General features: G+C 39.5%; 1 protein-coding gene across 1 annotated transcript; it reads left to right on the top strand.

The window, feature by feature from the left end:
* The first annotated feature begins 642 nt into the window (after positions 1–642).
* Positions 643–24,526, top strand: slc12a1 (solute carrier family 12 member 1). The gene is made up of 26 exons (XM_088640849.1): positions 643–1,394; positions 3,142–3,270; positions 4,226–4,301; positions 5,854–5,949; positions 6,671–6,810; positions 7,130–7,240; positions 8,282–8,393; positions 9,123–9,250; positions 9,459–9,543; positions 10,819–10,970; positions 11,515–11,622; positions 11,966–12,089; positions 12,284–12,385; positions 12,834–12,989; positions 13,763–13,862; positions 14,108–14,219; positions 14,892–15,032; positions 15,553–15,659; positions 15,758–15,840; positions 17,169–17,309; positions 19,424–19,555; positions 20,303–20,414; positions 21,901–21,987; positions 22,423–22,558; positions 22,644–22,711; positions 23,515–24,526. Exons 1-26 carry the CDS (start codon positions 987–989, stop codon positions 23,648–23,650), a joined length of 3,282 nt encoding a protein of 1,093 aa, XP_088496975.1. The 5' UTR covers positions 643–986; the 3' UTR covers positions 23,651–24,526.
* The last annotated feature ends 171 nt before the right edge of the window (positions 24,527–24,697 follow it).

The following is a 24,697-nucleotide window of genomic DNA, read 5'->3' as shown; positions in this document are numbered from 1 at the left end:
TGGATTATTTAGGATGTAAATCTAAATACTGTTCAGCCATCAAGGAACAGAGTTCTCTAATTGAACAGATTACTTGCTGGATTCATCAGTAGTTGATATACTGTATGTTGCCAGTATTTATAAATGGGTGACCTACAGTATAGCATTTACTGGGTGGGGGGTCTCTAGGACCAGGGTTGGAGACAGTATATTATACTGATCAGATCGAAAATAGCTCAGTAAATCTGTATCCTTCCTGACTGGGGGCTTAGAAACCAATACGAGAGAGGTGTTAGTTTAAGTTCCTAAACCCACAGACATCTGTAAAAGTGCCTGAACATATTCAAAGCCAAAGTTGCAAAGTTGCCCTGATGGGTAATTTTCTACACAGTATGAAACGTGTAACGACATACAGTTTGGACAAGTAACAGTAAGCTCAGATTCCTGGTAAAATGCTAGTTTTTCCTTGGTATTTATGATTTCGTTAATCATTAAGCAACCCCTAAATGCCCCTTTTAATGCAGCTTGGTTACTCTGGCCAAACCATGTCTGACTTTTGTAATGAAAGATTGAGCCAATGGGCTTCTTAAAAATCTTTTGTCCTGACACATGGATGGTATAAATAGAGCTGGTGAGTTCTACTCAATAGCATATTCAGCTGAGCCCAAGAATTGCACATTAAAGCAGTTTAGGAGACAGGCAACAAGAAATTCTATCCATCCATTCTCTAAACATTTCATCCAATTCAGGGTCGCAGGGGAACAGGAGCCTATCCCACCAAGCAACGGGCACAAGGCAGGATACACCCTGGACAGGACACCAGTTCATCGCAGTCAACTGTCCAATTAAAAAATAAGAATAAAACAAAGGTGGCACGATTCAAATGAATTCCAATCTGAGGGGTCAACTTTAATTATATTACACCTTGAAGTTGTTCATTAGGACCGTTAAACGAGTTCTCCTCTAGTGTTCAATATTCTAAACAAAGAAATCATCAGGGTCCATCAATGGAAGATTATAGCTCAACTCTGGATGGTCAAAGACAGAGCCCGACACGTTTTCAGGTGAAGAGAGTGCAGGACAATCTAAACTCAAGTGCAGTTTACACGGTGAATGAAGACGAGCCTCCACATTATGAAGAAACATCCTTCACAGGTGGAAATGAGTGCAGAAGAAGTTTCAGAAACGGGGACAGAGCCTTGTACAGCCATGTTTCCCACAATGGGGAGGTGAAGTCTGCAGATGGGGGCTTCCAGCCATATGACAGCCACTCCCCTGCCTACTATCAGCAAACATTTGGGCACAACACCATGGACCCAGTGCCCAGGATTGAGTTCTATCGCAACACGGGCAGCGTTAGTGGAGTGAAAATCAGCAGGCCCTCCCTGGAAGAGCTGCACGAGGAGTTCAAGAAGGTGAGTACATACTGAGAAACATACCAAGAACGCAACTGGTAAATGCATGGTAAAATATAGGGAGGTATGATAAAGCAGCATAGAGGAAGCCTTGGTAAAGCAAAGTAAACGCGCATTATAGATATGGTAACAGAAAATATGGCAAGGAACCCTGCCCTTCACAGACTTTCTCTAAGACACAGAGCTTTTCTCCTGAACAGGTATTTCTGCAACACACAATTTTAGCCTAGATGCACAACTTGTAACTTGATAAAATAAAATCTCCAAATGCAGGTGATTGTTTTCCTTTTTAGTAATACCATTTGATTTAAAAAAACATCATTAAATTTTCACTAGGGGGATAGACATCCTCTAAACCATTACATCTACATTGCACTAGACCTTTCTATTCCAGCAGAAAGAAACTAGGTCAAAATGTGTACTTTTAATTTCTCCTGTTGCTGTAATTGAAGTTTATGTTATGTTTTATAAATCATGTGTAAGCATAAGCTTTCATTAATTTACCAACCAAAACACTGAAGAAAAGTCCTGAGTTTTTGAAAGACCGGGAGCCTAGAAAGTTGACTACAAAGCCAAATGTTGCAATATGTTCAGAATGAAGCAGTTGTTATTAATTATGCCCAGCAGACTTGTTGTACCACATATTTTCTTAGTAAACCCTTAAACAGTATAACAATGCCACTGTCCCTGTCCTTTTGCAACAGAGAATAGTTTGTCTATTTCTCAGAGCAGAAACGGCTTTACTACTTAATTTTAAGTGCATATCAATTATAAAAAAGGTAGGAAATAAAACTAGATATGAAATTATCTAATTACCCTCTTAGCTATTAGACATTTGTGGCACTAGAATAAGATGATCTTAAAAAATAACTTCCGAAATTCCCTTACAGCTTCCCTTTTATCACTGGAATAATAATAAAATATTAAGAAAACTTATTAACGTCAAAACATTTAATACTTTAATGCAGAATTGTGCCATGTAAGAAAACTTTTTCAATGACTCCTAGTCTCATAAATTGAACATGATACTCTCAAATGAGTTGTGGTGTGCAGTCTTATAAGAACAGATCAATAAGCTCTGATTTCCTTGCAATACTAATGTGTCTAGATTTAGAGAAGCACTTAGTACAGGTATAATCATTCCTTTCAGCAAGTTCATTGACTCTTTTCTTTTTCTTAATGGAGTAATTTATGCAAATAGGGTGTGAAAACCTGCAATAATTCAGAAAGGATAGACAGTAGATGACTCGAAGGCCCAAGGGGTCTCAGCTCATTTGCTGCCCAGTAATTCACACATGAAGAAGGCTCCACAGCCAAAACGTTGGTTTCCTTTCTTTTCAGCATGGAATAAACCCGTTACCTGTTCCTTTGCAGTAATTCAGTAGCTGTCTTCCTCACTGAAATTCAGTTTATTCTCCTAACTTTCCTTTTGTTTCCACCACGAGATAAGAGACAACCCCGAACCAGGTTTTTCAGTATTTCCGAATGCCCATTATAAATAAAATGCTCCACTGGGATGATCCCCTCTTGGCCTGATGGTTAAGTTCCTAATTTTTAGAGGTTTACTTTTCATGTCCAATTTAGATCTATTCAATCAAACCTACTCTACACTCCATTCATGAAACAGAGCTTCTCATGATATTATTTCATTTTTCAATGCTTTGATTAAAGAGATTATATATATAAACACTGTATGAACCTTCTGCAATTTGCATAGTCATTATTTTCACACCTTTTGTCGCTGCAGAATCTAGAAGCCGTTGGACCAGGAGCAGGGGCAGCAGCTGGGGATGGGTCACCCACAGATGAAGAGGAAGGAATCACAGATCAGAACCAATCAGGATTTGTAAAGTTTGGCTGGATCAAGGGCGTGTTGGTGAGTCCCTTTTTTGCGTAGACATTGGCATTGCATATTTGAACGCGAGAGTACAAAAAAATAATCATGCTCCCATTCCTTGTGGTAATAGTACGTTTTCGGTCTCTTTGCTTCATCATTTCCGCTCAAATACTACAAGTATCAAATAGCCATTCAAACTTATCAAACTCTTGGCAAATTTGTCACAGCCAGTCTGCTCCAGTACGCACTGTGGTGAATGTGGGGTTCGTCCAGCAATAACCAAGAGAACGTTCTTGGGTAGCACACACAACACTCTATTTATGGGTTCCCTGTATCCTTTTTTTCTGTGTCAGCCAGCACTCAGGGAAGAAAGTTTTACAACCCATTCAACAAGGGTTAAAAACACACAAGGGCAGTAAAATGTATGACATTACATGCACATTTCTGGATGAATTTTTAGGCCATCGGAAAAAGTAAATAGTCAAATAGCCCCATTTATTTTTTGCCAAACATTCTTGCGGTCGATCGACTGGTTGGGCACCCCTGGCCTAGTATGTCTTAGGAGTGTGATAGGAAACAGGAGCACCCAGAGGAAACCCACAGGAACACGAGGAGAACATCCAAACTCCATGTAGACCGCACCCCAGATCCAAACTGAACCTAAGTCCCCAGCCCTGTTACTCAGCAATGGCAACCACTGCCCCACTGTGCTTCCCCTGCCTTTTAGATCAGAGATGGAAAATACAAGGAGTCTTACTTGGACATGTTAACTCTAAGCAGGCTTTTGGATCAGATCAACAGAGAATGTTGTCCCTGAAGTGCATGGCCATGTCTGCAGTTGGTAAAGAATTATTTCTAGGTGTCTGAGCAGTTGCTTGCAATACTATTACCATTGTCTCTGTAGTTTTTCTTTCTTCCTACAGCTTGAATCTTCCAACCCTCCATATTATTTTTAACATTACTTGTGTGTCTTGTGCTACTTTTGTCTGTTTAGGTAAGATGCATGTTAAACATCTGGGGGGTGATGCTTTTCATTCGACTCTCCTGGGTTTTCGGTCAAGCTGGTATAGGTAGGTGATTAAACAATAATTTGCCTTTGTAGTTTACATTTGTGTCTCTTTTTTTAATTAAGGCATTTTGATCCGTCATATGAGGTAAAGAAACTTAATGTCTTCTTTTCTTTCACACTGTACACCCTTAATGCTGTGTATGATAAAAAAAAATGTGATTTGCAGCAGGCAGAATTTGTAAGGGAATTTATTTTTAAGGCACTGATATATCTTTTCTTATTAGATTTTCAGACAACAGATTTGAGCTAATGCACTTAATGCTCAAGTTTTTGTGAGAGAGATTAGGGTGCTGAGAAGTAAAGGTGAATCAATTCTTTCCATAATTTAGAGAGAATGAAACAGCAGAAAACTACAGAGTCCTAGAAAAGAATGGCTAGGATATCCCGAGCTCCAGCTAGAAAATATTCAAATCCAACTAATTATTAAGTGTTCCCTTTGCCCTTCACCTTAAAAAGAAAATTTAAAGAACTTCCAAATAAACACAGAAACAATGAGGACAGCAAGACAAATATATTATTAATCTAAACCATTGTAGGTGGGAAACTATCATGACACTATTGTTGATATCATAACTGATGCATGTGGGCTTTGAAAAGCTGTAGATTATTTATGCATGTTCTTAATTCGGCACAAGTTCTGTGCCTGACAAACTGGCACTAAACCTTTTTATGATGCATACCTAATGACTGTGAACATGCCTGTGGGTTCAGGACAGAATTGGAAACTTTGAATTTCTGTATTGCACAGCTATTGCTCCAGGTCTCTAACCACAATTAGGCCTCCAAATGGGCTGTTTGTGAGTCATTGAAGTTTCAAAGAAGTATTGCTTTGCTTTTTAGGTGTGATTGGTGGCTCAAGGCAATAGAAAATGACTTTAGCATGAACTCATTTGAGTTTTATGTACTAAGAAAAGGTGTCTAAATCGAACCATTTTTGCATTTGTGATATTTTCCACTTCGTTTCTTAACCACTTATTAGATATCAGATTAACAAACAATAGCGCATAATGTCACTGCAACTAATATCACTGAGACTAAGCAAAATTCAAGTGAAATACATCAGTAATGACAGATTTGGAAAATAAGGTATTTTAACAGAAAAGTGAGACAAAGATTTAGCTGTAATCCTCTTGGCTGAGGGAACAGTTGCCTGGCTATAAGGATGAGGACACTGAAACCCCCTTCAGCTGGAATCACCAAGCAGTTGCAAGGCAGTAATGGGGCAGAAAGACATGAACTTTGGGGAAAACAATTGTACTACCTGTATACCTGTATTTATACTTAGCTGTGCATGGCAAAGGGTTATCTCTTGCTCTCAGACTTCTGTAATAAATGTAGCTAATTCGTAATTTGTCTTTTCAAATGTATAACAACAGTATCAGTATAGAGCCAGACATCATTTGAGACTTTAGTCCTAATGAAAATTCAGCTCTGCAAAAGCCTACTTAACGGTGCATTTCAGTGTAAATGATGTTAGTCCAATTGAATGTGTGGGCACTGTTTAGGAGTAAAGAGTTTAAAAACTTATATATATATATGTTTTACTTTTGCAGGTCTTGGTATTGTGGTTATTTGCCTGAGTGTTGTTGTTACAACCCTGACAGGGATTTCCATGTCTGCAATTTGTACCAATGGTGTTGTCAGAGGAGGTAACGCATCTCTTAAATTCTCACTGCTCAACTGTATATACAGTACAGTTGAAGAAGAAGTACTGTACTGTATATACTCTGCATACATCAAACTATATCTAATTATATACAAATACCCAATAAGTCTATTAAAGTTACAACACACTGTGGTCAATAAAAATGGAAAGACAGCAACACTGTGAATAGTGGAGACTGATTGACAAAACTGTGTGTCAAGCATCTAATAAAGAAAAAGAAAAAAATCTTCCCAGATCATTTGAAATGAATTACAGCATCACCAAAACATAAGCAATAGCACATGGAGCATATGAAGCACAAAGGTATAACAAAACACTTGTTTTCAACAATTTTAATGCAGAACAGAATTTTACTATTTCCAGGAGATTTCTTAACAGGCTCCCCAGTGACCACAGAGTTTGAGATGATCCATATACTGAACTAATGTGAACTGGCATGGAGTACACTTCACCTTGTTTCCCTGTTTTCAAGCATTTGAGTCTATTTTTAGCTTTTCCACAAAGCAAGGTTTTCCAGTATAATCTAGCATTTGAAAATCTTTGTTATGTTTCCTGTTTGTAAATCAGTAATGTGGGAAACATCACAGTTGTTGAATATCCATCAACACAGGATTCCCCAGTTAAAGAGTTTCTGGACTTCTTTTATTTTTATTTGATGTGTTTTTCAGTTCAACTAAACACTAGACATGCCCTTTGTGTTCCAGGTGGTGCTTATTACCTGATTTCCCGGAGTCTGGGGCCAGAGTTCGGTGGGTCAATTGGCCTGATTTTTGCCTTTGCCAACGCTGTAGCTGTAGCCATGTATGTTGTGGGGTTTTCTGAGACAGTGGTGGATCTTCTTAAGGTAGGTCTCATGCCTTTTAAATCGCTTATCATCTTCAAAGCCTGCAAAGTTGTCTTATGTGAAAAGTGACCTGAACAAAGAGCAGGGGTTAATGCATGTAGTGTTCACTGAACTGCTTCGATGAACAGAGCTGAAACATGTTGTGTAATTTAAGAAAGGTTTAATCAGAATAGATAGTGAAAGCAACAAGGGAAAGGTGCCTGCATTGTCTTTATAATGCATAATCTTGAAATGAAGTGAGATCTTACAGGTGAGACATTCTTAGCCATTCAGCACTATAATGCTGCTCATTCTCTTGTCATGTTGTGGTGCTCTGCAGGACAACAATGCAATAATGGTCGACCCAGTTAATGATATCCGGATCGTTGGATGCATTACGGTGGTTTTGCTTCTGGGAATTTCTGTGGCTGGGATGGAGTGGGAAGCAAAGGTAAACAGAAATTGTTATAAACTTGCTTTTCATTACTTGATTCACAGTCAATCTTTATTATAATGTAGTAACCACTTTTATATTTTTACCTCTTGTTGGAATTTCCAAACAATTAATGTGTTTGAATATATGCCCATTAGGAGCTGTACGATCTCTTCTGAGTTCTGTGACTTGTTCATGTACCCTAGACTTTCAGTTTTACCCTCTTTTTACTTCTTGACATTTACTTCTCATCCTCCGTTTGCCTCGGAGCATCCATTATGAAAGTTTACTTAGGTAAATTTACCACAGGATTTACACAGTTGCTTTCACCGTGCTTTACAGCACTGCATTGTGGGAATACCAAGTTGACTATGGTACATGGTACTATGGTACTATGGTGAAGGTACAATCTGAACCCATAGGAAACCACAGAAAATCCATGATCAAATCACAGTAAACTGTGGCAAAGTAGGGAAATCCTATGGTAAGTCTACTAAGGTAAACTTTTTTAAGGGCTACTGATTGGAAAGTTTTCTTTTCTCTCAGATGTGTGTGGATTCACTTTTTCCAAACATTTAATGGTACTTAGAGATGCGGACATTCTGGCCTGGGTTCACTAAAAACAGCTAAAAAGTTTAAAATGCTGAACTGTAGAGACTAAGTGAAAATCCTATCCTATCTCAAAGTGTCTGGTTGATACTGAGCCAGCTGGCACGTCCACCTGCCCATTAGGAATTAGAATCTGGACTCTTCATTGTGGCCTTCCAATAGATTAAAGGTACAAAGACTGGGGTTTGAGACCCTAGTGGATTAAATGTTATCACTCAGAAGGCTGTGGGTTCAGATCCCAGGTGGGACACTGCTGTTGTATCCTTGAGCAAGGGTCTTCAGTCCCACTCACAGATGCAACTGTATAAATAGAAATCACTTTGGTTATAAGTGTTAACCAAATAAATTAATGATTAGCTTTCACTTTTAAGAGCCTGCTCTTATGTCTTTTGTTCCCTTGTTCAGTAATGCACAAGAAGGATAGCTTAAGTGTTGTGTTTTAAATTCCAGGCCCAGGTCCTACTGCTGATCATTTTGCTGCTGGCTATTGCTAACTTCCTCATCGGAACAGTCATCCCATCCAACAACGATAAAAGAGCACAGGGCTTTTTTAATTATCAAGGTGTGTATGATTAGGAGATTTCTATTACAGATATGTGCTTATTATATTTAGGTGCATTTGGTGCTGTATTCTGTGCATTTGAATGATTATTTTGCAGTGTAGCAAGCATTTCGTGTTCCAAAAAATGTGGTGATTTCTGATTCCACTGCTGTCTTAAAGAATCAAATAATAAAATGTATATACAGTATCTTCAACTGTGCTGACATAATTGTGACTTAGAGTAGCTAATCTTTAAGAACTGGGAATGCAATGAAGAATCTCAGGACAATGAAAAGAAAGATTAATGTACTCTAGGTTTTGCAATTGATTACAGACAATGGCACCTGAGTTATTATACTGTAGTTTCACTGAGTTTCACCAAGCACTGAAAGGAAGTGATCATTTCCAGGACACAGGTGCTGGGTTCAGATATCCAAGAAAAATAACTTAAAATACCACTACAGTAAGCTCCTTCACATCTAGGGATTCTGATCACTAAAATCCCCTCAACAGCTCAGACAGTAGAAACATAAACTGTTTTGACACTGGCCCTGCAAAAGAGAATATCAAGCAGAATTAACTGTGCTTCCTATAAATTAAATTACTATTTCTAAACTAAAATAAGCAATGTGTTGTTACTGAACAGCTGATAATTTTGTGCACAAACCCATTCAGGAATTTTGTTTTTGTGTCTGCTCAGAGAGGTAGGGTGTCCACACTTCTGAATTTCTGCAAACGGTTTTCTTTCAGCATCTATATTTGCTGAGAACTTTGGCCCAGACTTTCAAGATGGAGAAGGGTTCTTCTCTGTCTTTGCCATCTTTTTCCCTGCAGCTACAGGGATTCTAGCTGGTGCCAACATCTCAGGAGATTTAATGGTAAGCTTCTGCAGTGTGCAGTTCCTTCAGCTACAGGTGCTTTTTGGTTTCTGTCTTTTCATTTAATCTTGCAGCTTTAAAACAAAGAAAGGAAGGAAGAAACAGCTGCAGGACATGAATTATCAAAACACTGTTTTTTTCTTTTTGAGATGATTAGATGTTTGTCCATATAATTGGATTGTAATAAACTGTGTATTGTTCATTTAAGGACCCACAAGCAGCAATTCCCAAAGGCACCATGCTTGCTATATTCATAACAACTGTTACCTATCTGGGTGTTGCAGTCTGTGTAGGTAAGTACACATTAATTGGAATATACCATCATAGCTGTAGTCTTGGGAGCCAAAGTGCCAATACATTTAAAACAACCTATGGAAAATATTTGTCTGACACTAACAATATCACAAAACATTTCATACTAATGAAATCAAGAACCCAGAACAATTAAAAACGGATTGCTATCTGATACGCAGATAGCTTAGATAATTTCTGTTCACAAATAATTTAATTGCAAAAAAAAGCTCTGTTCTTGTGATTTATATAAAGACTCATTGTAAAACTGTTCTTGTGGTAAAAAATAATTTACTTGAAAATATTCCAATCTACATTAATTATACTGTTAGCTACAGTACTAATTTAAATAATTGGTCAAACGAAATTGTGCCCATTCCTTTTGTCCAGCCTTAATTTCACTAAGAGAATTTAGGATGCAAATCAAATGCTATGAACATAATAAAAATTATACAGAAATGTTGTTTATGTTTTGATAATTTTTAATGTCCCCTGCAACATTTTGAAGTCTGGCAGACACTGCGGTAGAAAACTATATATGCTTTTCTTAAAAAAAAACGAATTTTCCTTTACTGTCTGGACAAATTGATCAGAGAACATTTATTACACCATTGTAAGATCTTCATAAAGGGCCTAAAATACAAAGGTACGGTTAGGAATCAATAAACACCAAGACACACAAAAAAGGCAGTTCCATCAAAAAGCTGGCCTGGTGCCTCCTGAATCTCAGTACTTTGCTGCTGGATTCCTCTCCAAAATCAATGACACACCTTGAAAGGCAAAAGCCAGCTGTGCATTTTCAAGAGTCAACATAAATCTCTAGCAGCTGATACAGTCACAGTCATAAAATCAGAACTGAGACAACAGCACATTTACAGACACGCATCCCTGCAGCTGATGAAGCCGCCAGACAGCGTGCTGGAATATAAAGATTGATCAGCTAATTTACACTTCAGACCTGACCTCACTCTCAACCCCTCCCCCTCAATCACTTCATCTTCTCTTCCACTGTCAGACTCAATGCAGCAACAAACACACAACTGGGCCAAGAATTAAAACAGCTCTTAAAACTTCAAAGAGATGCCTGTGCCCGTGAGTCTCGTCGAAGACGATTCTGAGCTCATTGCTCTGGGCAGCAGAGTTATGACAGCCACCAGTGTGATACAAAGAAAGCAGCAGTGCATTCTGGGCAGGAGGTCACGTCAAATAGGATCCCAGTGATCAGTACACCAACATGCGTTTTTTCTACTTAGCTCTGACTTTGTCGTTTGTGGCAGCTTCCACGGTTGTGCGAGACGCAACAGGAAACGTGAACCACACAGTCGCAGCTGGTACCAGCTGCAACGGCTCAGCTGCCTGCTACCTGGGCTATGACTTCTCTTCCTGTAGGACCCAGCACTGCTCATTCGGCCTGATGAATAACTTCCAGGTACGCAGGCCTCTGCAACGGTACTTTGGATTTCACATACAATAAGTGAAACACCATTTCCCTCAGCTATCCCCTCTCAGACGATGTTTTCAAGTTCCCAAAACACAAAATCGTTGTTTCCTCTAACTGCTCTATCCAATTCAAGGGTGCGGGGGAGCTGGACGGGACACCAGTCCATCACAGGGCAGAGGCCCAGACACACGCCCACTCACACCGGGGCCAATTTTCCCAGAGGCCAATGAACCTTTTAGTATGACTTTGGACTGTAGGAGGAAAACAGAGCACCAGGAGGAAACCCAAGTAAACATGGCGAGCACATACAGTACAAACTCCACGAAAGACAGTATCCCAGGAATTTAATTCATCAAGGCAGCAATGCTAACCACTGCGTCACCATGCCACCCTTGAAATCTAATAACATTTTTACATTTATTTTAATAATAGTGCCTTCCCTTGATCTTAATGTCTGATGTTTAAAGCACACTATTCGGAATACTTAGTAAGGTGGTTCCTGTTCACCTGATCTGTTTCGGGCTCTCTGCAGGTGATGACAATGGTCTCAGGATTCGGCCCTCTGATAACTGCAGGGATATTTTCAGCTACTCTGTCCTCTGCTCTGGCCTCACTCGTCAGTGCACCTAAGGTTTTTCAGGTGAGTCAGACACTGCAATGGGAAAAAATAACAGAAATTACGTTTCCAGCTTCCCAGTACTGTATTAACAATTCTAACTTGAAAACAGGATCTATTGTACATCCAAAAATCTATTCTATTGTTAGATCAGAAAATGTCTGAATTAATTCTTGGAACTCAGTAATATAATAAAGGTCAGAAAAACATATTATACTACTGTTATTAACAACAACAACAGCTCATTTTAGAAAAAATATATTAAACATATTGTAGCATTTTCGAGGTTTGTTATAAAGAATATATGTTTATAATACATGCATGACAACATAAATCCAAATCTCTTGCGTTTCTGTTCCAAAAACAGGCACTTTGCAAAGACAACATCTACAAAGCTCTGTACTTCTTTGCCAAAGGTCATGGGAAAAACAATGAGCCGATCCGAGGATACGTCCTCACCTTCATCATCGCAGTTGCATTTATCCTGATAGGTATGCTTTCAATAGCACTGTCCTCGCTGTGTGCTCTACCTGCCAATATTGAAAATCTGACCAATATAACCAGACAATTAAATAGATTGCTCTTGAAAACCTCTTGAAGGAAGTTGAGCAGCGCAACATGAATTTATCATAATATAATAAAAAATGGTCAGAACCATCGTGATGTTTTTCATTGTTTTTTCCAGCGGAACTGAACACCATTGCACCTGTCATTTCCAACTTTTTCCTGGCTTCATATGCCCTTATCAACTTCTCCTGTTTCCATGCCTCCTATGCAAAATCACCAGGTAATATGTTTTCTTATTTTAGTCTCCTTTTTAATTTTTTTATCCTTCTCAACAGATTTAGAATGGACTCATATTTACTCATGAGACCAGAAAGTCAGCAGGCTGTGTCCTGTTGTTGTAACAGCTACCATATCTACCAAGGTGTAGCAACACCTTGTATCCAGGCACAATTAAAGTAAACATATGCATTCTTCTTTAATTGAATGAAGCACCGTATTTATGGTACACACTGTCCTAATAACAAATCCTTTTGTTAACGGTTAAAACCATTTCTTGTTTCCATTTTTCTTATACTTTGATCATAGTGCTAGAAGGTAGCACAGCGTTTTAGAAACTTTCTTTGACAACTCATACCGGAACACAAATAGTATAGGGTATAGGTAGAATTTCCATACATTTTCAATTAAACCAAGTTGCTTGATGGTATTTCATTGCCTCCATTCCACAGGATGGAGGCCTGCTTATAAATACTACAACATGTGGGTGTCTCTGTTCGGAGCAGTGCTGTGCTGTGGTGTGATGTTTGTCATCAACTGGTGGGCTGCACTGATCACATACGCCATCGAGCTCTTCCTGTACATTTACGTCACCGTAAAGAAGCCAGGTAAAGCCCCAGTGCCTTTTTAAATCACAAGCTTGTGGAGTAGAAGACTCTTCAGAGAAAGTTCTATGCAAGCTTGCCCATTTTATAAAACCTCTATAAGATGTGATTAATGAACAAGGATTTTATGGTATAGGGACAATACATCTTCTGCCCTTTACATATGAAATATGAGGTGAGATATTTTTAACTGTTTTGTCCTCAAGGCAATTAATTCTGAATTTGATCATAGATTTAAAAGTTTTGCATCTATAGTATAACACATATATCAATGCATTTTCAGTAAATATGTTTGCCATATTAATACATAGGGGCACACAGTGGCACGATCATTAGCAATTAGCAATTAGCAATTAGCAATACTGCCTTGTAGTGCTGGGTTCAATCCTGGACCTGGAGTTCTATCTGTGTGGAGTTTACATGTATTTGTATGAGTTTCCGCCAGGTGCTCAATCTTCCTTCCACTGTCCAAAGACATACTTGTTGGTTAATTGATTGCTGGAAAAACTGACCCTGGTGTGAGTGTGTGCATGTGTCTGCATACGCCCTGTGATGCACTGGCATCCCATCCAGGTGTATCCCACCTTACACCTATTGCTTACCATGATAGGCTTCAGCTCCCTGTGACACTGTATTGGATAAGGCAGTTAGGAAATAGATGGATGGATATTCAGGTAATTCCTGTAATATAGCAAGTTCATAATTACTTTTTAATTAATTGCAAATTGATTCACATTGAGGAATCAGCTACTGTATCTTCCTTTCTTTTTCACCAGAGGTGAACTGGGGCTCCTCTACCCAGGCTGTAACATTTGTTAACGCCCTGAATGACGCGCTTGTATTAGCCGGAATAGATGAGCATGTGAAGAACTTCAGGTAGGTCCTTACAGAATGGCCTGTCATTTACAGTAATGCCAACAGCTGAGGTTCAAATCCACATCACAAAGTGGGGGAAAGACTAGATCTGTAATAAAACAAAAAGAGAATATTGGTTAAGACAGCGAGTTACTCAGGAAACTGAAACTTGAGGAATTTCAGAAGGTCCCAGGACTTACTGTTGGTTAATGTTTTTAAAGATCTACATAACATTTAGTAGCTCTGTTTTCCATTCTTGCTTTCAGACCGCAGTGTATAGTATTGACAGCAGCTCCAATGACAAGACCTGCACTTCTTGATCTAGCGCATTCATTCACCAAGAATTATGGGCTCTGCCTTACCAGCCAAGTGTTTGCTGTAAGTGTGCTTTATGACACATATTCTTAACAGTATTGCCTGAAATACACAGCAACAATAGTTTGAAGAATACAAGAAGAACACCCAAAGTCAAAGATGGAGAATTTCTGGCTGTCCTATTTTGCCAATTCAATACTTTCTTCTTTCCTCATACAAAGGGGGTGTGAGTGAAACTAAGAACATTTTCAGAGCTCTTAGAAAAGGGTGTTATGAAAATATTGGATTAATAAATGTTTAGGGTGGCATGATGACACAGTGGTTAGCATTGCTGTCTCTTAGCATTGGGGTCCTGGGTTCAATTCCAGACATGTGATGCTATCTCTATTGAAATTTGGCCCTTGAGTGTTTGTGTCTGTCCTACAATGGACTGTTGCCTTGTCCAGGGTGTACCCTGCCTTGGACCTGTCGCTTGCTGGGTGAAGCTCTGGCTTCCCCCTGTGACCCTTTCTTGGAAGAAGCAGTTAGGAAATGGATAGATGAATAAGTGTTTAGCAAGGAAACCTTCTTTTCAAAGAAAAAGTATTTGAAACCTAATGATATGATGTTTCGGAACAATTCAATCTATTCCGTGGGTTGTCATAATAGAAACTGGACTTGCTGTAGTAAGATGGCAAATTATAAAACGGAGGAACATTCTTCTGAAATTGCTGCCAATGACTGCTCTTTCCCTAGGGGCCACGGAAGCTGATGGTTAAGGAGATAAACAGGTGTATGGAGAAGAACCAGGCGTGGCTGAATAAGAACAAGAGGAAAGCCTTCTACGCAGCTGTGGCCAGTGACACCTTCCGTGAAGGAGTCCGCAGCCTCCTACAGGTAAACCTTGAACAGGCTGGCTTGGAAAGAGACTGCTCAGAAAGAGGCTCTCTTTCGCTCACATATTTATTCTGTTTAACTGACGCAAATCACCTTTGCCATGACAAATCCATGATAGAGTAGTGCTGTCAGAAAAACAAATACAAAAGACCAAAGTGTGTAATAAACTAATTTAACCTTACTCTTACCTTGTTAATCATAAAATTAACCAAAAAAATCAAAAGTTCTGAAATGTACCTATTTTTGTACCTTATACACGTCTCAGCCTCCCAATTTACTTTGCGGCCATTTTGTTGTTTTGCTACATCTAGCAGATTATTGATTAACTAAATACCAAGTTGAATTGAATTAGTAAGGTGTTGCCTGTAATGAAGCCCTGCAAACAAACAGACTGGAGGTGCTGCATGTTTAACAGCTCAGGATTAAAGTCAAGTTTTCACAGCTCTCTTGCCTGTGCACTGACCACAGCAGAACTGAAAACTAATTGACTGACTGTTTTTAATGAAGTGTTGCTAATTAGGCTTCAGGTCTTGGTCGTATGAAACCCAACACCTTGGTGATCGGATTTAAGAGAGACTGGCGACAAGTATCCCATACAGATGTTCAAAGCTATGTTGGTGTGCTTCAGTAAGTTCCTCTTTACCCAGACACTTCAATATATGGGGGGTCAGGCTTAATGAAGGCTTTTCTTCTAATTCTGCTTATTGTTGTTTTTTTTTCTGCAGTGATGCCTTTGACTTTGAATATGGGGTAGTGATTGTGAGGATTAGCCAAGGCTTAGACATCTCACACATTCTACAGGTTCAAGGTAATAATAATTATAATCCTTACACTTATATAGTGCTTTTCTGGACACTCCACTCAAAGCACTTTACAGGTAACGAGGACTCCCCTCCACCACCACCAATGTGCAGCATCCACCTGGATGATGCGACGGCAGCCATAATGTGCCAGTATGCTCCCCATACATCAGCTATCAGTGGGGAGGAGAGCAGAGTAATGAAGCCAATTCATAGATGAAGCCACGATTGGTAAAGGACAGGGGAATATTGGCTAGATCACCTGGGTAAACACCTCTACTCTTTTCAAGAAAGGCCCAGGGACTTTTAATGAGAGTCAGGACCTCAGTTTTATGTCTCAGTCAAAGGATTGCACCTTTTTACAATATAGTCTCCCCATCACTGGGGCATAATAAGGACCCACACAGCAAGGTGAGCACCCCCTGCTGGCCCCACTAACACCTATTCCAGCAGCAACCTTAGCTTTCCCAGGAGATCTCCCATCCAGGTACTGGCCAGGTCCACACCTGCTGATCTTCAGGGTTGTCAATTGTGATTGGCAGGGTGATATGGCTGCTGGTATAAAATAGGGGCCTTCTGTTGGAAATACTGGCTGGGAAATATCACTAGAGGACAGAGACATTTTCAGGTTTTTAAAATGTTTCTGTTTACAGATCAGATACCCTAGCAGGTCTAAATTTCCATATTTGTGTGTACTTTTCTATATTCTGAAACTTACTTCAGATAGATCATAAATATGAAAGCAGGCATTTCCCTCAGGATCTGCATTCACAGCAGATGCTTGGAGCCTGACATTTTCCAATTTAAATGAAAGGGACAACAGTGATTTGTCTGAATTACCCTGGACACAAGCCCAAGTCTTTGTCTAATTGATGATCCCCTTTTCCAAAAAGGTTTGCAGTGTAGTAAGATTATAGTTAAGCTTCCCAGATGAGAAATGCAATCTTTTGGAGAATGAAAGTACTGTTCGGGATTTGAAAATGAGAAAAAGCAAGAATCCAAGTCAGGGATGTCTCCTGAAATCTCTAGTAGGGAAATAAACAAAGAAATAACCAGATCCCTTTACTTACATTATATACATTAAAATAGACAAAGGGACTTGGGGAAAAGCAAACTCCTTGCATTTTCAACAGAGACCTTTTAAATATACTGTTTCAAAATCTCAGGATGGTTAATGTTTGTCTTCTTAACCAGTCCTCAATGGGGGGTCTCTGCGTTTAATTTAGTTAGCAGATATTTCATTCTTTTCCGGTTATATAAAATTGTACTTTGTGGTGCATTGTGATTTATATGGGTTTCATTTGTGAAAACACTGTCCTTTCACCTGAACCCGCAGAGGAAATTGAAAGGCTGGAGATTGAACGGCAGGCGCTCGAGACGGCCATTAGGAACGAGGAGCTGCAAGAAGGAGGAGGTGGAATACGGGGGTTCTTCAAGAAAGCAAATAAGTTTAAAATGTCAAAACCGGCAACAAAAGGTACGTTAATTCAGCACGTGTGTATTTTTCTTTTCCAATCGCAAACCAATTTTCAATCAGTTCTTCTAGTGGCAACAATATAGGCTGCAGTTTCATAGACAGCTTAATTTAACTTCAGCACCACTGGATGGCAATTGTTTGTATTCTCAGTCAAATACTATTTGATCTGTTAACAAGAGCTGAAGCTGCTATCAATTCATATGGGAGTGCAAATGAAGGCCTTTTCTTTAACATGAGTTGGTTTTTTATCTGAGTGATGTGTGCTATTTCACAGGTTCACTGGTCACTTTTAGGGAAGTATTTTCTCTTAGTGTTTGTGCTCTAATGCCAGGTTCGCCATGGTCTTTTCAAAAGACTCCCTGGTGTGAGAGCTGTCCATTCGCCTCTGTTAATATTGCTCTTATCTTGCTTCTCCTGCTCAGTGAGGGTCTGAAGAATACAGTAGCCCTTATGTGACCAGACAGGTTGTTATGTGGCAGACATCACCTGTGTCCTCCAGGGCCATAAGCCCATTCCTTACATTCAACCACACACACCTCTTCCAGTCTGCTGCCCCTGATTTATTTGCCTATATTTGTTTCTTAACACCACTCTGATCTCTGACCTGTTTCCCTCTGTTTTTAAACCTGTATTACATTTCTCTTAAAAAAACACCCTTGAGACCTCCTTTCCCTGTCTCTCATCTTCCCTCACAGATGTGCTCCTGTCATCTTAAACTCAGCCCCTCGAAATCTGATCTCCTTTATGCAGTACCTTCCTCTTCATGTCCTTTCCTTTTGACTCCACCACCACTCTCTCCCCCGCCTCCACCACCACTCTCTCCCCCGCCTCCTGCCTCCCTCTCCACACTGAATCCCAGGCATGCTCCTGCCTCTTCTTCTTCAGTGACACCCATGGAATCCCCCTCCTTAGCAACTGTCCGACACACCTCCCAGTACAGGCCCTGGTGCTCTCCCGCCCACAGTACTGGAACTTCATGTGGACTAAACTCCCTGGCAATGCTGCAGTAACCTCCTTCTTCAGCCAATCCATAATCCAGAACCCAGCTCAGGCTGCTTTATTACTGCAGTCCCTGCACTGGCTCCCTATTGTAGCCCACATCCGATTCCAATTAACATAAATTGTCTATGTAGTAAATCACCCTGGAAATGGTCTGGAAAGCAACTAAAAAATAAAAATAATGATACCAACATGTCTGACAAATGAGAACAGTAGAATATTGAGAATTTAGAATATTATCGTTGCAACACTTCATTAAATTGAAGGTTACGTTTATTACCTTTTTAAAATTGTATACATCTCATTACATGGCTACAAACCCTGAAAAGCCTATCCATCAATCCATTTTTAACTGCTTCATCCAATTCAGGGTTGATGGAGAGCTCTAATGATAGAATTAATGTTGTTTTCTGCAAATTATTTGTTCCAATGCAGCTATTTCTCTCATTTTGCTTTCTTTTCCAACAACAGCTGCCTTGTGAAGGAAAGATTCTTTTTATATGCAACAACTCTCATAAGGGAGGATTCTCCATGATATCATTCCCAGTGTTCAAACTCCCTACCACAACAGACAGAGCTTTAGGCCTGGATTTAACACTTGCCCGGGCTGTGCAGGTTGCATTGTCTGAGGTGCTTGAGATGCAGCCTGCACACAGTTAAATTATTGCTACAGTTTGTCCATTTATCAAATTTACCTATTTACCTATTACTTATAAATTTAATGCACAATAATGTGAAATCATTCATTTTCAGAAAGATGTAAAAAGTAAGATCTAAATATATGTATATTTTACATATTTGTTTTTATTACAAAAAATAAACATATGCTTTATAATGAGAAATATAATGTGATGAGACTTGGAATGACAAGTATGGGGTATATTTGACTGAAACCGTGGGCCATAGCAACAAATACAGCAGGATTGCACATAGAGCCATCATGGTCATTTTTCATCTGTACTTTCAGTAACCTGATAAGGCACAGGATATTTACAAAGTCTATCAGAAAACCGATAAATACATGTTATCTTGCAACATGTCAAGCACTAAGGATTTGACTGCATAATTCTGGCTCCAGGAGAGCAAATTTAGGATATTTTCTGTTTAAATTCCAGCAAGCTCAGTTAACCTGGACCAATCAATGCGTGGGGTTGAATTTAACCAGAGGCTAGTGGAAGCCAGTGCTCAGTTCAAAAAGAAGCAGGGCAAAGGTACCATCGATGTGTGGTGGCTCTTCGACGATGGAGGTACAGTAAGAGCTGACCCGCTCGTGCAGTTCTAATAGTCACATGCTGTCATGATACCAAGAATTAAAAAATGGTTTTGGTTAAAAAAAAACAGTAATGGTTTAGTATTTGCAATGCTCTTGATGAGATTTTCTGCACTATGCAGAATTCCTGATATTACTGCTGTTTCTGCAAACTAACACGCAGCCAGTTTACGTCTAATGCAGAATTAAAAAACTTGTAGGTGTAGGTGTCTGCAAACAGACACTCAGACATAAAAAAATGTTTAGAGTCAACATTTTGAATGATCACAGAAATAATACACTAAACAATTTGTAACAGTGCTGTTCATGCTTACTGGGCTGTGATAGTCAAATATCTACCTACTGATTGACTTGCAGAGCTTTTTCCTTTGCAAAAAGAGACCCGGCTGTGGGGACTTTAATTCTGTAGATAGCTCAGCCAAATGTACTGTCATAATAAATTGTCTGATTACTAAAATGCTTTGTGGATTACACTGTGTACACATACACAAGAAGATCCATCACTGGTGATATAATGAACATAAGACTGTCTATAGACATATACAAATTACTTTCTAGTCAAAGAAACTGACTTCTTAAATTACAAGGTTTTTCCCAAATGCCTCTTCAGCAAGATTCCTTATACAATATAATTCCTTGAATTATATCTGCTTGAAAGAAATATCCAGGCAGAGCTCTCTTGACTTTAATCAGGTAGTCAGTGTGAACATTCTCCCTGTTCCAGGGCTGACTCTCTTGATCCCCTATATCCTGACAACCCGAAAGAAGTGGAAGGACTGCAAAATGAGGGTCTTCATCGGCGGAAAGGCCAACAGTATCGACCAAGACAAAGCAGCGTAAGGGCAAGAAAATAAATAAAAGATACTCGTGAAAGTTATACGATAGTTCAGCCAGGAATGGGCAATGTGTGTGCGTGTGGCCTTTGGGATGCCCTGAGAGAAGTGCACAGTGCCGCCTAGGGATTCCTAGCAGAAACCATTTCAGTAATCCAGTCAAACCCTTTGCAGAGAGGAGCCATGATTTGAATAGTTTCTCTATTCACATAGGCATGCGATGTTGTAACAGTAATCCAGCTCAGTACGAGAGGAACTGCAAGTTCAACTATCTGTTTGTCTGTGCTTGGCTGTGGAGCCAATGGCTTAAAGCTATTATCTGTGGGATACTATCAGCACAAGATTACTATCTGAGATTGTACGCCTCCTAAATCAGAATTCCCCCCTAAAAGGTACAGGTCCCCCTAAAGTAAAATAAATAAAATAGTGTTATTAGAGCATCGCACCTGGCTGAAGAGAACAACAATCTGTCCTTAGGGCTTAGGGCTGTAGGAGCTCCCTACAGACATATAGGATATATTTGGATTATTTAATTAACAGAATGATCCAAAAGTAAACATCTTTGTGAGAAAAAGAATGTGATCCTGTAGATTCAGTAACTGGTGGCACCTCTTTGAGCAGCAATGACTTAAACCACAAGTTTCCTGTGACCGTTTGGCCATCCTTCACATCAGCTTTTAGGAATCCAGTCTATTCTTCCTTACAGAACTGCTTCAAGTCTATGATATCTGAGGGTTTCCCTGCAGTCCTGATTCAGGCCCAAAACTTAAAATGGACTTCATTCAACCATTCTCTTGTAGATCTGCTTATAGGTTTAGGATCATTGTCTTGCTGCGTGTCCCACTTTTGCTCAGGTTCAGCAGATAAATGGATGACCTAAAATTCTCCTCCAGACTTTGCTGGTAGAAAAGTGAATTCTTCGGTCCATCAATGATGGCAGGCCGCCTGGGTCCTGAGGCAGCAATTGGTATTGGTTCTTATGTTGGAAGGCAGTGTTTGGCTTTCGCCACACAAAATATTTCTCATGGTGGCCGTAAATTTAAATGTTTCACTCATCTGGCCAGAGAACATTCTTCCAGTAGTCTTATGGGTTGTCCAGGTGGCAAGATGGGTGCCAATATTCTTTTAAGAGATCAGTAGTTTCTTTGTTGCTCTCCTCCCATGAACAGGATCAGATTTCAGTCTTTCCCTGATGGTTGAAGAATGTATGCTGGCATTAGCAGCATCCTGCAGACCTTTAGATGTTACTCAGTTACTTCTCTGTGGCTTCTGGGATGATTTTCCAGATTATTGTTGGTGAATTCTTGTCAGAATAGCCAATCCTGGGTCTTGGATATTTTCAATTTGTAGTCTGTCTGAGTGCATGATGGAGCTCCTAATGATTAGAGAAGATTTTGAAAACCCTCTCAGACCTTCACAATGTGGAGTGTAATGTGAATATTAAAAATCATATATAAAAAAAAACTAATATGTACATATTTTAATTAAGGATTGCCTCGCTCCTGAGCAAATTCAGAATCAAATTTGCTGACATCCACATTGTTCCTGACATCAACACCAGCCCAAACAAGGAGAGGTAAGAAATGAAGAACTGAATGAAACCAGACCCTTGCTGTCTCAGTAATCATTTGTGTATAAAGAAAAGTGTTTTTCTTTGAGTTTCACCTCTGATTTCTTCCTTTGGCTTCTTCAGTGAAGAATCCTTTCAATGAATGTATGAAAGCGAACTGCTTGTGCAGATTATGTTAATTTAGCAAATGGAAAAGATTGGGATAATTTATTTGCATTTGTCTTTCACTAAGTTTTACTTCTGCTTTAACGGATGCACCTTAATATAGTGAAAGGTAAAAATAAAGGAATACAGGTGTGTCTATTGCTGGATGTGTCTAACATCCTTTTAAAATTTACAATTGTTAGAAGATGATTTCAAAATCAATCAATAAGAAAAAGTGAACTATCTGCAGGTTCAGATCAGGTATGAAATCAGCTTCTATGTGATTTACTTCTACAGCTGGAAATCTTTTGAGGAAACCATCGAACCGTACCGTCTGCATGAATGCTCCAAAGACGGTGCGACCGCTGACACGCTGAGAAAGGAAAGCCCTTGGAAAATCACTGATTCAGAGCTGGAATTGTTCAAAGAAAAGGTAGGATTCCGGGAGAGACACCGGAGGTATGGCCTGGAGTTCTTATGCACAGAAACTGATGGTTTACCTTCCTTCTTCTACACAGACATATCGACAGGTTCGTCTCAATGAACTGCTGCAGGAGAACTCGAGGGCGGCTAATCTTATTATTCTGTAAGTACAGTTCCTGCCGGAGGGCATACCTGCTGCTCATAAGGCAGTTAATAGCAGGTGTGAGCCTGGTCAGTACCTGGATAGGAGACCTCCTGGGAAAAACTAAGGTTGCTGCTGGAAGAGGTGTTAGTGGGGCCAGCAGGGGGCGCTCACCCTGCAGTCTATGTGGGTCCTAATGCCCCAGGATAGTGACGGGGACACTATGCTGTAAACAGGCGCCGTCCTTCGGATGAGACGTAAAACCGAGGTCCTGACTCATGGTCATTAAAAATCCCAGTGTGTTTCTCGAAAAGAGTAGGGGTGTAACCCGGCGTCCTGGCCAAAATTTCCCATTGGCCCTTGTCAATCATGGCCTCCTAATAATCCCCATCTGTGAATTGGCTTCATTACTCTGCTCTCCTCCCCACTGATAGCTGATGTGTGATGAGCGTTCTGGCGCACTATGGCTGCCGTTGCATCATCCAGGTGGGGCTGCACATTGGTGGTGGTGGTGGGGAGTCCCCATTACCTGTAAAGTGCTTTGAGTGGAGTGTCCAGAAAAGCGCTATATAAGTGTAAACAATTATTATTATTATTATTATTATTATTATTATTATTATTATTATTATTATTATTAGTGTGTACAGGTGTGTGTGTGGAGGGAAGCTGGTCTTTACACCTTTGTTAAACAATTCTGTTGTAAAGGCCATAATCTTTTTCAGCACTTTCAAAAATAAGCCTACAAAAAAAATCATTTAAAAGATTTTAAAAGAAAGATGACAAAATAAACAAAAAGATTCTCTCGACGTTCTTGTGCTGTGCAGGAGCTTGCCCATTGCCAGAAAAGGGGCTGTGTCCAATCACCTGTACATGGCCTGGCTGGACATTCTCACGAAGAACCTTCCTCCTGTCGTGCTGATCAGAGGAAACCACAAGAACGTGCTGACCTTCTACTCCTAACAGTGACACTGCCTCTTCAACCCCACTGTGGGAAAATAAATACATCCCTGTCACAGCACAGTCTACAGCTGGCACAATCCTGGCAGCAGATGGAATACATGGTTACTACTGCCCTCTAGTGGACGTTGAATTTCAATGAGAATTTAACAGTTCTTGAAAATCTGTAAACGTACAAATGCAGCCTAGCTTAGACAAACTGAGAAATCATGCGCATCTAATCAATTTTCTTTCCAGTTTTAGGGAATCCTTTTGCGTCCGAACTTGTGTGTGTAAAATAATCTGAAATCTAGCTAAAGTCGTATTGGGTTATGAACTACATCTCCGTATAGTTGATCAATTTTATATTTTAAATTAGACTTGAATAAAACTGTGATCATTCCTACTTTAATACTAAGATTAAATATGTTGATAGAAATAGTTTGAAAACTTTCTAAAAGTTAATAATCATTATTACCTGACTACACTGCTTCTGTTGCTAATGCCATGATGGTATAGAGATAATATACCGTTTATTTAAAACGGTAACCATGAAGCTCCATCATTTCTTAATCAGTCTATGAACCTCGTACCTACAACAATAAAAAACATTAAACACAGACACTAAGACAAGGTGCTTATAGATCCTTTCTGCAATTAATATTTTTACTTTTATTTCTACTTGATCGTTCTTATTGGCTTGTTATTTTCACTCTGTACTGCATCCCATCTAAAACAAATGCTTCGCTGAAATGAATGGCATGTTTAATAAATCCTAAGCATATGGCTCTCGTTCTATATTAGTTTTTCCCGGGGAATAAAGTTTCAAAGATTCTTCTGCAGCGCTGTACTGTTTTATTTGCTGTCAAAATAAATAAAATACCAAACTATTTAACTTCACATATTGTTTCCGATTATTATCCATTTTTACTGAGTTCTTCTGGAATCTGAGTATTATTGGTTTTCCTACGTACCTTGTTGGAAAAAACATTCTGAAGCAAGTCCCATTAATACCCATCACTATAAAATATATTACAATATAAAAATACAGATAACATATGAAGATTGACC

This window comes from Lepisosteus platostomus, chromosome 7 (assembly GCF_059453375.1).
Source record: "Lepisosteus platostomus isolate fLepPlt1 chromosome 7, fLepPlt1.hap1, whole genome shotgun sequence".
Taxonomy (NCBI): domain Eukaryota; kingdom Metazoa; phylum Chordata; class Actinopteri; order Semionotiformes; family Lepisosteidae; genus Lepisosteus; species Lepisosteus platostomus.
This window is presented reverse-complemented; position numbering and strand designations above follow the sequence as displayed.

What these genes read in the sequence shown, in the direction of transcription:
- slc12a1 (XM_088640849.1), top strand. Translation starts at nt 987, where the DNA reads ATGGAAGATTATAGCTCAACTCTGGATGGTCAAAGACAGAGCCCGACA. An exon ending in GCCTGATGAATAACTTCCAG is followed by an intron (nt 10,971 to 11,514) that starts GTACGCAGGCCT and finishes GGCTCTCTGCAG; the next exon opens with GTGATGACAATGGTCTCAGG. An exon ending in TTACCAGCCAAGTGTTTGCT is followed by an intron (nt 14,220 to 14,891) that starts GTAAGTGTGCTT and finishes CTCTTTCCCTAG; the next exon opens with GGGCCACGGAAGCTGATGGT.